At 47.8% G+C, this 14,305-nt stretch overlaps 1 protein-coding gene across 1 annotated transcript, besides 5 other annotated features; it reads right to left on the bottom strand.

Moving 5' to 3' along the window:
• Positions 1-513: 513 nt before the first annotated feature.
• Positions 514-546: a microsatellite.
• Positions 547-2,554: 2,008 nt separating this feature from the next.
• Positions 2,555-2,575: a repeat region.
• A 203-nt stretch (positions 2,576-2,778) lies between these two features.
• Positions 2,779-2,816: a microsatellite.
• A 4,353-nt stretch (positions 2,817-7,169) lies between these two features.
• Positions 7,170-7,202: a microsatellite.
• Positions 7,203-9,125: 1,923 nt separating this feature from the next.
• Positions 9,126-10,338, bottom strand: FPSE_01410 (uncharacterized protein; the record flags this gene model as incomplete). The annotated part of the gene is made up of 2 exons (XM_009254530.1): positions 9,126-9,214; positions 10,257-10,338. 2 exons carry the CDS (start codon positions 10,336-10,338, stop codon positions 9,126-9,128), a joined length of 171 nt encoding a protein of 56 aa, XP_009252805.1.
• Positions 10,339-14,271: 3,933 nt separating this feature from the next.
• Positions 14,272-14,305: a microsatellite.

The raw sequence follows: 14,305 nt of genomic DNA, 5'->3' as shown, positions 1-14,305 counted from the left end.
AAAGGGGGGGGGGGGGCTGCGAGTTTCAGTTGTCGTTGAGGCGAGCATCAGCTGTTCTGATCGACGCTGCAAACCGGCGGCGCAGGCGGTTCAAAGGGCGACGGAGGGAATGAAGCCGAGTACCGTACGGTGTTATTAACTGATTAATTATCGCCTATGACCAAGGCCATGACAAAAAGGCAGTACATGACATGCAAGGGATCTGACTGAGCAAGGATAAAGTAGCGATCACGAGGCGCTATTTTTTTTTGTGAACAGGGGCTAATGGTAATTTTGAGTGCCGTAACGCGATAATCAAGAATGGGACATTTCGCTTTCGCTTCCAATTCCTAACCAGGCGTTGTTTGCTAACGAGGGTCCATCCGACTGCCAAGGACAGTAAAAGTAACTAAGTAGCTAATAGTAACTGTCAGTCAGGGCAAGGGGATTTCGCAAAAAAAGGAAAGGAGAGACGGGATAACAGATTCAAAGTCACAGATAGTATGGAATAATTGCTTCTTTTGAGGTAGAGTTCATTGCATTGCATTGCATTGTATTGCATTGCATGTGTGGTATTGTAGTTGTAATAAAAACATGGTATCTCGTTCCATTCCCGTCAACACTGAGTGATCAGTGGACATGATTCCCATTTGCTCCTGAGGGTTTGAGGGTGGTAAATAAGCCATCCCATTTCCCAAATGATAATTCTATGTTCCCAACCCGACATGTTCATCGTAAAGCAATAAAAAGTCCAAAACACTGCGCGCAGTAGAATGCGGTGTATGTTGTTGAGACGCCGTGATAATGCCCTGTCTATTGATACAGTTCCTGAAAGACCGTGGAACAAAAAAGTGCGATTCCTCCCAAATAGTTTGATATGAACGAAGTGTAGAGAAGTTGGTTCAAAAAAAAAAGTTATTAGATAGTTGTAAGAGGGTATTGTAACGGTGATGCGCTGTTTGCGAAAGGCGCACGCGGTAGAAGTGAAGTTGAAGAGTCCGGTCGGTCCAGCCATAAGGGACAAGGTTGGTTGGTTGATGTGGACAGAAATCCGGTGTAAGCAGGTTGGTTGATTCGACCGACGGCTGAACCGGTCGAGGTGTGGTTGACTTGCAGCTCAAGAACCAGTATCATGTTGATTAATTAGGTGCATGAAGGGTCCGAGTTGGGAGTTCGCATGTGCATATGCGGCGCGTTGTGTTGCGCTGGCCAGCAAGAGCCGGTCGAACCATGTTGCTTTTTCTTGGTGTTGTGTAACTGAAGCCAAGAAAGCATGGTAGATAGTAGGTAGTGATGATGATGATGTTATGTCATGTTGGTTTGCCGTCGAAAGCGTTCAATCTGCTTTACTCTTGATTGTTTAACCTCGCTTGGGCAGAGGAGGAAGAGGGCGGCTGGGAGGAGGGCCGGGGCAAGGAGGAAGCTGCGAAGGTCGTTGAGCAGGCATCTTGGTTGTTGTTTGTTTGTTTGTTGGAGTTGAAGGTGTTGTTGAGATAACCGAAGACTAGTAGCTCGGTTGTATGTAGATGATTGTTTTGAGTCGAAAGTATCGATCAAGTAATAGTAGTAGTAGAGTAGTAGTGGTTGTTATGTGTAAGTGCTCGAGTTTGTAAGAGAAGAGCTAAGAGTTAGAGGCGAGAGTGATTGCCTTGATAGATTCTTAATGAGTCGATGGTGAGAGTGATCTTTTTGGTCGTGGGGAAGAGGGAGGTCGCTGCCCTTTTTGTATTCCGTGGTGTTTGTGCCTCCAGCCCAGCTCTCTCACCTAGTCAAAGCCAAAAGGTAGGTAATCTGAAGTGAAGCAGCCCAGCCAGGGCAGCCAGGGCGCAAGACACAGGGCACCACTTCTGGATACAGGGGGTGTCTTGGACACAAGGGGAGTGAGGACACGCCCTCAGCCCTCCAGGAGATGATGAGCGCCCCGCTTCTCAGGACACACACCCACCATGCCACGCTGAAGGAGACCTGGAGGGAGGTGAAGGTGAGGGTGGGGGGGCTCAGGCTGGGCTAAGCCAGGGCAGGTCTAGCAGGCTAAGAAAAGGTCTTCCTTCCTTTACTCGTACGAGGATGAAATGGTAGATACGTCAGTCAAAGGAAGGTACTTTGACCCCAGGTACCTCGACTGAGCCTGCCAACCTGAAGCAAGACCCCATTCTTTCAAGCGATGAATCAATCAATTGACTCCATTTATATTTTTTCCATTCTATCTGATGCGGTGTAAGAGACTCAATAGAGAGCAGGACGATAAACATGATACACCTCCTATTATTTCGTCTCGTCTTGGACTGTAGTGAGCTGGAACTAAGCCGAACCTACTGTGACAGGAGCGGGGATTAGTGAATAATGCATACGAGAATAGAAATAGAACAAGAGGGAAATTGAATGGATGAAACACGATAATAGCATAACATAGCAGAGCATGGATAGAATCTGACCCTTTTCCGTCTCTTTCACCTCAGATCACCTAGACCAAGGCGGCCAAGACCAAGACCGCCGCCCCCTGTCGCACAACTCAGCGCCCAGCACAGCACAGCGCAGCAGTGCACTGCATTTCATTAGAATCCACCCACCAGTGATTAATTAATTAATTAATATTGCGCAACTCATAATTAGGTACAAAACAGACGGTGGTTAACCCTCATTAACTCCGTAATTACATGAGTATCCCCTTTCATACAGTAGCACAATGCAATATGCTGGGTCATAATTTGACTCACACTCACTGTTTCTTCACCGATAACTTACTGCCTGCTGCAGAAGGCAAATGTGCATCAATTAGTTTACTTTGTTAGTCTGTACAGCAAAGCAAAGCAAAGCAAAGCACAGCGCAGTAAAGCGCAGCATATCTTCCTATACGACACGCCAATTGGACTTTTTGAATGCCGGTCGACCCCAAAAAAGCAACAACCGGGGGACTTTGTAAATGCCATTATGACGACTTGCTACTTGGTGCCACGCATCTTCAGCCTCTTATTGGATCTCGAAGAGGTCAGCTGGCCTGCCTGCCTAGACTACCTGGCAGGTTGCCAATGCAGTACAGCAAGACAAAGACAAACAGGCTGTACATAGATTCCATCTCCGTTCTTCTTGATGCAGCTGCTTCTGCAGTTATGTTCATGCCTACCTAGCAGTTTGGGGGTTCTTTCTGATATGTCTAATAAGCCACGAGTTCATATACCGTGCTATACTGTAACTCTCGGTACCTACTTTTAGGCCAGTGCCAGTCTGGTAACATGGCGGCGTCTGCCGTAGAGGCACACCAAAAAAACATAACCAACTTTTTAACTTGGACTATCCGTTCAACCCGCTGAACTAGGTGGGAAAATTCTTTCTCGAACCAGAACTGACTGATTCATTCCATCCAGTCCGGTAACCGAGCCGTTTGATCTCTTTGTCCATGGCAGACACACACACACAGAGTTAATACGCTATATTTTTATACCGAAACAGGAAATTTTCGGGACATCCTCAGTGAATTCTTGGTTGGCCGGCTTAGACGGCTACTGATCCTCGTCAGCCAAGAGACCAGCTAAACCAGCCAAAAAGAGTGTGAAACAAGCGAAACTGGAGAGCGAAGGTGAAGGTGACAGAGCTAGGCGAACCAAGAACATGACTTCCTTCTTTCACATTTGTTGGTGTCCCACTGCATACACAGTAATCCTGGCATGGAACGTCGCATGGAAGCTTTCGTAGAAGAGCTCATCCCTGTCCACACAAGATTGCTTTCCCTTTTCTCTCACTAGGCTCCGCTCCCTCCTTCTCCAGGTGGAGAGGGTTCTCGACGCTGAGGATTTGAATGACGTCCAATTTCGGGTGGTCCAAGAGCCTGAACCTGGGACCTGTCACAGTTCCTCCCACCCACCCCCGGTCTGCCCATCCCATCCCGTTCCGTTTTACACTTGTGAGCTCAATTGAGTCGAGCAGCCAGGGGGAGGCGAATGTGTTTGATTTTTTCTGTCACCGCTATCCGCAAAGCGGTTCATAACTAGTTCGCACAAATGGGTCCAATTTCGAAATAGCAATTTGTGTCAGCTTACACCTACGCCCAACAAACAATCAATACTACGTAGATTAGGGCTGAGCCGTGCCATGCAGGCCTCCCCATCCATCTGGATGGATACTGATGATTTGTCTTGACCGCTGGAAAGAAGCAAGCATCGTGTGTCCACAGCAACTAAGAACTAAAAATCACTGACCGATAATCTCTACGCATCTACATCTGCATATGCATAGACTATATGGGGCTCAGCTGCATGGTTGGGCGCCAAAAAAGGACTGCTTTTCGGTTTGACGAGCCTAGACTTCCAGCTCTTATTTCAACTGTGGGGGATAGTCTACCTAGTGTGGTGCAGTAGTAGTTTATTGCTGTTTGACTCTGTATCAGTTCAATTCGTTGCATGCTGTTGTTTACGTCTCGTGATCAGTTGTTAGTTGAATCAATTCCGATACATTTCCGATACAGATGAGTGATCTCCGTGCTTGCTACAAGAAACCTCGGATACGACAGAAAATACTATATTCAAATCCTGGCCTGTGACAACACGTGTTTGTTTGTCTTGGCTGAGCTGTTTCGTGCAAATAAATGCGGCGAAGTCAATGTAGGGTAATTTATTCGTCATTTTTGGTCACCGGCAATTCAGTACCTGATCAATATTAAACGAGCGCACGGAGCGTAATCGCCGACTACCGACTACAGTAGAGCACTAGAGAATTAGTAGGCAGGTATGTATCAATTAATCAATACACGTATTCGTTTCAGGTTACCTCTGCCCGGTAGAGCGACCCTAAAATAACTTTCTTACTATCAACTCCCGCTCAATGAGCCGCTCTTTGGGCCTCTTCTCCTTCTCTTTCTTGATTAGCAGCAATATAAGCAAAAAAGCCACTGAACTTGCACCACAGGAAACCTTAAACAGTGATATGAAGCTTCTGTGTTGATTGGTTCAACTGTGAGACACACGGGCCGCCTTCGGTAGACGTGTCCCGTTCATTCCAGTGCTTCTGATTATTTCCTTGACAGTTGAAGCGTCGAACTGTAAACAACGGGATATGGTCAGATAATCAGGACGGCACCACTATTCGCGTGCCTGGGCTTGATTAAACTCGTGGCTAGTTTAACATACGACACGACACAGTTGACTCGTTTGAGATTTGGCTTTACGAGTCTCCTCGGGTCCACGGAGAAGAAGACCAGAATAGCAATAGCGTTGCCGTTTTTGTAAGCTTCATAGATCCGGCATATTGAAAACATCGATATGGTGTGGCGATTTACAGTGCCTCCGCCTCTTTAACCAATACGTAGTACAATTAATTTTATTATTTTTCCTGTCTATATTGAGTTCGGAGAAATGTGCTCGCTGCAGCCCTACATTCGATTCACAATTCGTCATTGTAATGTAGCATGTATACTACGTAGTATGCGATACGATGAGATACGATACAACAGTATGTCGAACCAGGGTCTGATACTAATGGTTCGCAGGTGACGATGTATTGGATCAGTATCCCTGCATTTGCCAACGGTCATTCCCCAAACCCAACCCCCAATACTATTATCTGTTCAGCATGTGCATGCATCCGGGGTCTAGTTCGGGATGACTCACACGTCAAAAAAACAACGACAAGAAAAAAAGAGCAGAAGCCTGTGAAAGATGGAGATGTCTGATGCCTACTAGCGACGTTGCAATCACCAACTCGTCAGATCGTTCCTTGGCGGGTCAGCATTAAATTAACGGTGTACGAACAAGTCACCGTATTCTGTCTATTTCCGCCCTCCGCCGCACTGCTTATTCGTATTCTGTGGTACCATGCATGCTCTTAATGAAATGAAACCTCCACTTTGTTCTTTGTCTGGGCCAAACCCCTCCAAGTTGCATAGTTTAGTAGATCTTCGCTTCACTCATCTTGTTAAGTGCACGCCTGTATGCATGCACAAAGGGAGAGAAAGAAGAAGAAAAAAAGACCTCATCTCACCGCAGTTGTGACTGTGCGCCCGAAGCGAGCGCTTGGGTCACTATCACTTCGAACACGGTCGAGATCATCAATTGGCGGGATTGTTATGAAGTCATAGGGGTCTTCATCGACATGTCGCAATCCCAACATCTCCGCTTTGCTGGTTTCGTCTTGAGAAGATCACAGAGAAAGGCTAGGCAAGACAACAGAAGAGAGGAAAGGGCCACAGTAATGATTCATGCGTTGGTCCGTGATGCCTTCTAAGAGGACCCCGAATCTTCCGAGCTTAATCGAACGCCTGGTCCGGGTTGTTGCTTGTTGTAACATGTGACTAGTGAGAAGAAAAATTGTTCTATGAAGCTTCCATGACTGGGATCAGGATGGTTCTCTAGGAAATTATAGACGTCCACAAAACGCAAAATTGAGGCGTCAATATATGGCCGAGGCTGACGCATGGATACTCGCGATTACCGAAAATGAGGATTGACCACCATCCACAGAGTCCACCACGATAACTAACATGCCGTAGCTACGTAACCTAACACACCGACAAAGAGCCCGGATCTCGCAGAATGTTCTTTTTGGAAGGAATCGAAGGTCGGGATTTTCTTCTAGAGCCAAGCTCGGACTTGACTTATTCATGGAGCAGCACAGATACAGCACGACATGGTAGTAGCGCAACCGACGAGGCACGTTTATTTCCTTCTACTGAAATGCTTGACTTCTCAGTGGCTGGAAATGTTTACCACCTCGGCCTGATGCCGTGTTGTATTATCTTACCGCCAGTTTGGGTCGTTCTTCTTTTGACCAAGCTCCGATGCGACGACATACTCGTGTGCGACGGACTGCTAACTAATACCGCGACAGGCATCTGCTAAACGAGAGAGACCCTTTGTCTCAGGTCTTTTTGATGTGTTGTCCGTTTAGACGCTCGTAATGCATTGCATTGCATCATTTTGCGGTCTGTAGGTAATGTGATAGTTAGCCTTGCATTGCATAACATCGTCCCCATCTACCGGGTCCTCTTGTATAAGCGGTCTATGATTGCTTGTGTCAGAAACAAAAAAAAAAAGATTCCCACTTGGACAGGACAGCAAATCCAGTATCATGTCATGCACGACATCCCGTCAATGAGAGCATGTTTGGGCATCTACTGTTACACGGCCCAGCTTACGGCTTGGGCGTCTTGTTTCTTCTTGGCCAGAACCGAAACTGTATCCATTGATACAGTTGTCCAACGGTCAGGTCGGTAGCTCGGTCGGTCGGTCGGTACATGTTGTCTGAGTAGCAGGTAGCAGGTAATAATGGACCATTGAATATGGATCTCTTCTATTCCAGGCTGGTCCATGCTGAGATTTGGGGGTGTGTCTCCAATTGTGGTTCTCCATTTCTTTGTTCTGAGCTGGCGCGAAATCAAAGCCCCTGCAATTTTGCATATTTTTATTCTTTGAAATCATGACCGACTGAAGAAGAAGAAAAAAATGCATTGGGCACGTGCCCCTTTTCGATAGATCCAATAGACCGCCGCAAGCCAGCCAGCCTTGTCTTGCTCTCTGTGCCGTCTCGTCTCGTCTTGTCTTGATGACTGATCCATTATGCGTAGGTCCTCCATATCGGTGAGGCCTTCTCCTATGTCATGCTTCTGTTGGGAAATTAAATCCTTGGACCCTGCATTGACCACAGTTTGAACTATTCATCCCTTGGAACAATAACTTCTCCACAGAAGCACTTTTTCAGCCTCAATAACTGGAAACGTGGGATTACTATATGCAATGCAAGCCCCCTTTGGACACAATCTAATATCTGTTAATTATCAGTTTTGCCTTTTGAAAGAAACTGTTTTTAGCTTTGTGCCCCTGACTAAAAACAACGGGTGGTGGCAAACTCGGCACTAACGGCAGACATGCGCCCGGTTCCAACGGCCGTTAGAGGCACTGGGCGCTGAAGTTTGAAGTTATTATAGGCGGTCGGCAGTACAGTTACAGCGGGTTATAGGTGGGAGAGGTGACGAGGCTGGAGACACTATGGCACTCGAGTTTCATCCCATCTCACGACGGGCGATTTGTCTTTGAACGATGACGATCCAAAACCACAAAACCACAAAAAAAGATGAAACGAGGGGTGGGCGTGTCGCACCAAAGTCGAACATCAAGATTTTCCTTTCTTTTTTTTGCCTCCTTTCCATCTTAGTCCACTCCAGCTTTATTATCCCGCCTGGCGCTATTGGATGATGGTGTTGCCATAGTACCACGTAGCAGGTCTCCGTACCGTATTTCCTTTTTAATCTGGGGTTTCCTGAGATGAAGCCCCCCCATACTCCCGTTCCAGACCGCCGGGTTTCTGACAGAAATTGGGTTTGCTTCATTATAACCTTCACCGACTTCAAGGTAATTCCTAGACGAGTGGGAATGGTGGCAAATTTTGACTGAAAACATAATGGAGACACGAGGCCGACCGCCTGATGGAAAGCGGAACGCCGTTGTTTTGAGATTGTTGATCTTTACAGCTATCGTTCTTTGTCTTGCGCAACCAATTCCGCCCTTTCATTCGAACACTGAATAAGGTGAAGATCAGATCAAAACCTCGAAGAGGCAAATTGTTATCGGAGTGTGAACCCGGCCGCTTACTGATCCAGTGATCCCTCGATGGTGATTGATGATTGACAATCGAGACATGTTGACCAATGGGTTTCAGCTTCGTATCTGTCTGACCTTGCTTTTGAATAACACTACAGTGTCAGAAGAATGCCTGCAGCGATCAATCATGAGGACTTCCTTTGGTGCTACCCTGACGCAGCAAGGACGTGTATTCATCCATTCTCGGCAGTTTAGTCCGAACGACTCCAAAGACAGGCACGTATCCGTATGTGTTTGGTGTCTGTTCCGTTCTACTGGTACCAAGCCAGCGGTAATCAGGCTACAGTCCAAGCCAGACCAGGCTGCCAGGTTTGCCGAGATGAGAGCGGCCGCCCCCCCTTTCAGAACCAATTGGCCACTTCTGAACAGGGATATGTGATCACCGCAACCCGTCTCAAGCGTGTTTTGGATTTACCGACCATTCACCGTGAAGCATGGTGGTGCTGTGTACCTGTATCACGGAGACGCCGTGCCTCGGCTACAGATGTGGTTTAGGTCGGTCAAGCCAAGCTTAGTATCCTCTTGCTAGGTTCTCACCTCTCCCACAAACCGTTGAACTCATCCAGGCGGTCGGACTTTAGAATAACCTTGGCAAGACTGTTTTCCGTTCTTTGACGCCTCTACCGTGTCATCGGCAGCTGGGAAACCTGTAACCATCAACAATAATGCCGAAGAGGCACGGAGTTAAGTGGTTCGGCCTCCTTTCACGTCGTCAGTGATGTTTGACTTTTGAGGTCAAGTCATGTCAAGTGCCGTAGGTAAAGACTCGATACTAATGACTGGCCCGTGCCTTGACTACTTGAAGTCAAACCAATCTCTCGGATTCTAGACAAATGGGGATATTCATTCTACAACAGAGCCAAATAGCAGGCTTTCAGAGTTTGCATTGTCTCAATTCAGCTTCGGGCAGCGAGCAAGCAATTGAGCTTTCGGCTAAACAAGTAAACACTATATGCTGACGAGATCATTCAAGACAAAGAGTCCTTGGAAAAGGTCAAAGCACAACAGAAGCATTTATCATTGAGTGCAGTGGTTGGCTCTAGAAGTTCAGCCGCCAGCCACAGAACTCAATAGAGGTGCGCCACCTGTGGACTTTTGGGGCCCGATTTTGAGGTACGGACTTTGCTTTGACAACACAGTGCCTTTTCAGCTTGGGCGGGCCTATCAAGCCACAAGTTTAACAGGGGCCCTCGGGTCCTCCACGTGGAAATCCAGGGGATGTCAATGTGTATGACGATGGCGCAGTGCAGTGTGGCGCTCCCCTGTCGATCCCAGTTCGTGTCCATCATTCTGACGGACATACAAACAGATACTGCACCCTTACCTCAGTAGTACCTACTACGCTACTTGCGGTGCTACAGGTTCTACGGGTATAATGCCTTACGGTACCTGCTTACGTTGAGCGTGTGTCTCAGTCTCACGTCGTCAGCTTCATACGAAGCCCCCGTTCCGAGAATCCGAATTACACGTATGTTTGTGCTCTGATTGTAGGTGCATGGATGGGGAATTTCCTGGGCAAAACCTGATTGCCCATGTTTGATTGGGCATTAAAGAGTTCCGAGTTGTCCCATGCTCTGCCCTGAAACATGATACTACCACGAAGCAATCGATCGATGATAATCAATCATCACTCGAGATTTGTCTTGGCTGGGCTGAGCCGCGCAACACGATGTTGCCATCAAGTATTACCATAGCCTCGTTCTTCTTCTCTGCTCTGCTGAGACGGCTCGCCCTCGACAGTCCAGCCTCCGAGGAATCTGGCCTGGACCATTGTTATCAGCCAGCCGTACATGGATTAACCTGGGGATGCCTTGTCATCGCGCAAACTGCCAATGTCCGACCCCTTAGGGAAATGATGTGAGGCCGATGCTGATATTTTTAGGTGGTAAATGCTAGGCCTGCTGCAGCGACGATGCCTGCATGTATGTAGGCTGACTTGACCGTCAAAGCCCATCATCGAGCCCGCCTCTTGATTGGAACAAACAATCTCACGTGGCGCATCCTTCCTGGTAGGAGTCTGGGAGGGCAACCTCTAATCGATCTAGCGATGTAACCCAACTGCAAACGCGTCCAGAGCGACGGGACTCCTTTGTCATTTTTTTTTTTTGCTTTGTTTGAGGCTATCCGTGTTGGCCGATATTTCCGATTATTATCGGTGCCTATTGCAACACACTCAACTCCCTTGAAGCGAGAGCGAGCGGGCTTATTATTGTGAGACATGCGAGTTTTTCCGCTTACACCATGAAACGAGGTGTTGTGTTTTCCCCGCGAAACGACTTGTTCAACCACTCAACCGGTTATTCATACATAGTGGGCTCACATTCTAAAACAAGCGCCTCAACTTGCTACATATCGCAGGCATATAATCTAGGTACAAGTGATAATGTGCTCAGCCTGTTTCCATGCCCTGGCTGTCGTATTCTTGGCTCACCACTATTCTGCAGGTTATTATGAATTCCTGCCCAGAAGCGACACCCAGAGACCCTTGCGCGTGGTGATGATTCGCAGGGTTACCATCGCAGGGGGCACGGTCCCTTTTGAACAGGGCCATGAGGTGCATATTCTAATGAGGTGCTCGTCAAACATGCAGCTATCTCCATGTTGGTGACTGGATCAAGGTATTTCCATCTTGGCATGCATCCACAAACATACCTATCTGCAGCCGCAGTAGACGACCAGTCTCCGGAGTCCAAGACCAACACGGGCTAGGCCTGGTTCTGCCATTTGGGGGTTCTTTATCTCAACCTCGACTTGGTCTACCGAGATATATCCCTGGCTTGAAGGATTCGGTTCGCAGTCCTGCGCCGCGACTGGTGACACATTGATAAGTCTTGGTTGTTCAGCGTGACCTGGCAGCCTTCCCTGCGGCCCTATGGCTTTGGGCGATACTATATATGTCGCATTGCAGGGGACTCTTTGCGCAACTTGCCAAATTCTACTACGGATGCATAGATGTGTTTCTGTTGTTGTCGTACTGTGTATGGCAGGGCACAAGAAGTACATACATTTGACTACAATACTTACAGGCCGCAGCGAGCACGGCTGGGGTTCTTGATGCATCTTTTTGTGCATTGTGCGCTGTTGTACCAGTGCTTTACAGATATTCGGCGAAGGTTTCTCCAATCGTCATCTTGCATGCCATGCTCCGTATTACCCAGTTGGGTTATCCACATAGGAGACGCCTGTATGTTCCGATACTGCCCATGCTTATGACATCCCAAGACTTGTGTTGGTGGATTATTATATCATGATCGACATTCAGCTGATGATGGGCTGTGCGTGCCAGTTGGTTCTGCAGTTGCATCTGTGCGAGCAGTGTCGACTGAAGCCTGCGCCTTGGAGGAGGATTGATCGCGATAGATTACAGGGAGCTTTGAGCTCTGCGAGAGACAGCACAGGAAGGCAGGGGAAATTGCTAGCGACTCTGTATCAGATCGGCCCGCTGCGGGTCCTAGATATGCGTCGATCGACGTCCTGCGACATTTTGTCAGGTGGCTGTTGTTCAGGGTCGAGGGTTGGAGGGTTAGAGGATCCAGAGCGGATGGGATTCTGCTCAAGGACATGTTTGAGAAACACGGTGATCGATACGGGAATTGGAGAGAGATGCGTCCTTGCGTTGCTGTGGAGAAATGACAGGACGTCTACAGTAAACGGATGTAACTCGATGCGTTGCAGATCGTGGGGTCTCTCGTGTAAGAGGAGGGGAGGGTTTTACGAGTAGAGAGAGGGTCCATGCCGTCGAACCCTTGACTATCATGCTGGACATGAACAGATGATGACTGACGATAACACAGATGTGATGAACTAGTGTCGAACTACTGTACCTCCTATCACAGTCAAATCGACTGATTAATATTCTTGGCCCTCAACGACGAGTGGAGACTATATCCATCGTAAGCGCAAGGTATAGCCTCGGAATGTCTTGGATATGCTTCTCGGTCAAGGTCAAGTCAGCGTCATTCTCCTCGGGTCGGCTAAACTATGTGTGATGATTTGAGAGTTTAGGAATAAGCGGTCAACTATTTCCCTGCAACTTATATGTATGCATATGCGGGAATGAAGATTAATGCGAGACACGTCGTTGATGTGGTTGGTGGTTGAGGTGGTCAAGAGCTAATGAGCGGCCACTAATAACGGCCAAGGAAGGGGGGATCTTAGATTAGGTTGATCCTTTTAGGTCCAACTAGAGTCTGCAAGAGGGAGTCACGAGATGTCATTCGCAAGCAACAGCCCGTTCAAGTTCATGCACCTCTCTCTGGTTATTTCCTAGATATGCTGTGTTGGCGAATCCTCCTGGACGCTAAACTGCGAGCTGCAGCAAACTGTGGGAATATCTTGGAACCCAACGATGGAGTCTGCAACGACGGACTTAATAACTTTGCATCGTCGTCATTGGCTCTGAACTCAATTGATGCTTATAACGAATGGCTAACACGCAAAGTCATCATCCAGCGTATCTTGTCATGCTAAATTAAGTAATGAGCTATATTGAGGGGCCGAACGGATGAGGGGAAGCTCAACAACCTCAACCTCAACCTACCTAGGTAGGTAATCTAGCAATCATGATAAGGTAAAACAAAACAAGGCGTAAGCAGGCAGTCGTAACACAACAACTGTGTCTGTCTGCCTGAATCAACTCTACATCCTACACTGCAACGCACTATGCCATATACCAGAAAGTAGTCAGTGGCACAGCAGCACAGTTGGTGTCATGCCTGCCACAGCCATGGGATCGATGAAGCCTGAGACGCACAAAACCCCAGATATCGAAAGAGACCTTGTTCCGGCATGTTCATGTGTACCCAAGGCCCTGGTATGGCAGCAGCAGATCCTCCCTATGGGGAAAGGGAAGCGATGCGTGAGATACCGTGATAACGGACTGCAGCACTTAGATGCATGAGCATGTCTGTAAGCGTCTCTGTATGATGCCACGACAGTCAACGTGATTCCCGGTCGAGAGGTAATAGGTCAACAAAAAAGAGGGGGGCCGATACGGTAAGAAGATACCCACGTAGGCCATGTATGTAAGTTGATAAACCCGGAGGGTCTTACATACAGGTGATGATATTGATCAAGAATTGCGTATATCTCACATCGTGCGTGTGCCGTTATACCGGTGGCAGTGTCAAAAGAGTCATATGCAAGGCAGAGCAGAACAGGGTAAGGCAGCAGAGGAGAAAGAGGAGGAGGCGTGTCTTCAAGAACAAACATCATCATATCTGTATGCATGCATGCAAGGATACTAGATGCAAGGAATTAACAAACAAGTGTAATATCCATGTCACTAAACCACAGGGCAGACAGGAAACGGTCTCACACTCTCTCTCTGCCCAGATACAAGAGGTACAAACATCACTTGTACCCAGACTAGACGGATGGTTACACGCACCTGGCTCACCGAGTTTACAAGTTTCATCGAATGGACATGTAGCATTTCCCCTCACTGTCCTTCCTTCTGTCGAGATCAACTCCACGAAGCTTTCCATGATCCCTACCGTTTGTCATTCACGGTTGCGGGGTTACTCGATCCATAGCTAGTGCCTGTCATCCACCACACCAATATTTGTTCAATCTTTTTGACTGAGACAACCCTACGCCAACCAAGGTTCGGGATGTTTCAATACAGTCATACCTTTGAGACATAGAAAAGACAACGGGAAAGATCATGCTGTTGGTGCCTCCGGTTCATACCGCAACTTTGTTGCCAGCCGCAGCCCAGTCCAGCCCAGTCCAGCCCA

The sequence above is a fragment of the Fusarium pseudograminearum genome, chromosome 1 (assembly GCF_000303195.2).
Source record: "Fusarium pseudograminearum CS3096 chromosome 1, whole genome shotgun sequence".
In the NCBI taxonomy this organism is placed as follows: domain Eukaryota; kingdom Fungi; phylum Ascomycota; class Sordariomycetes; order Hypocreales; family Nectriaceae; genus Fusarium; species Fusarium pseudograminearum.
Note: the sequence above shows the minus strand (reverse complement) of the source record. Positions and strands in the feature narration are given on the sequence as shown.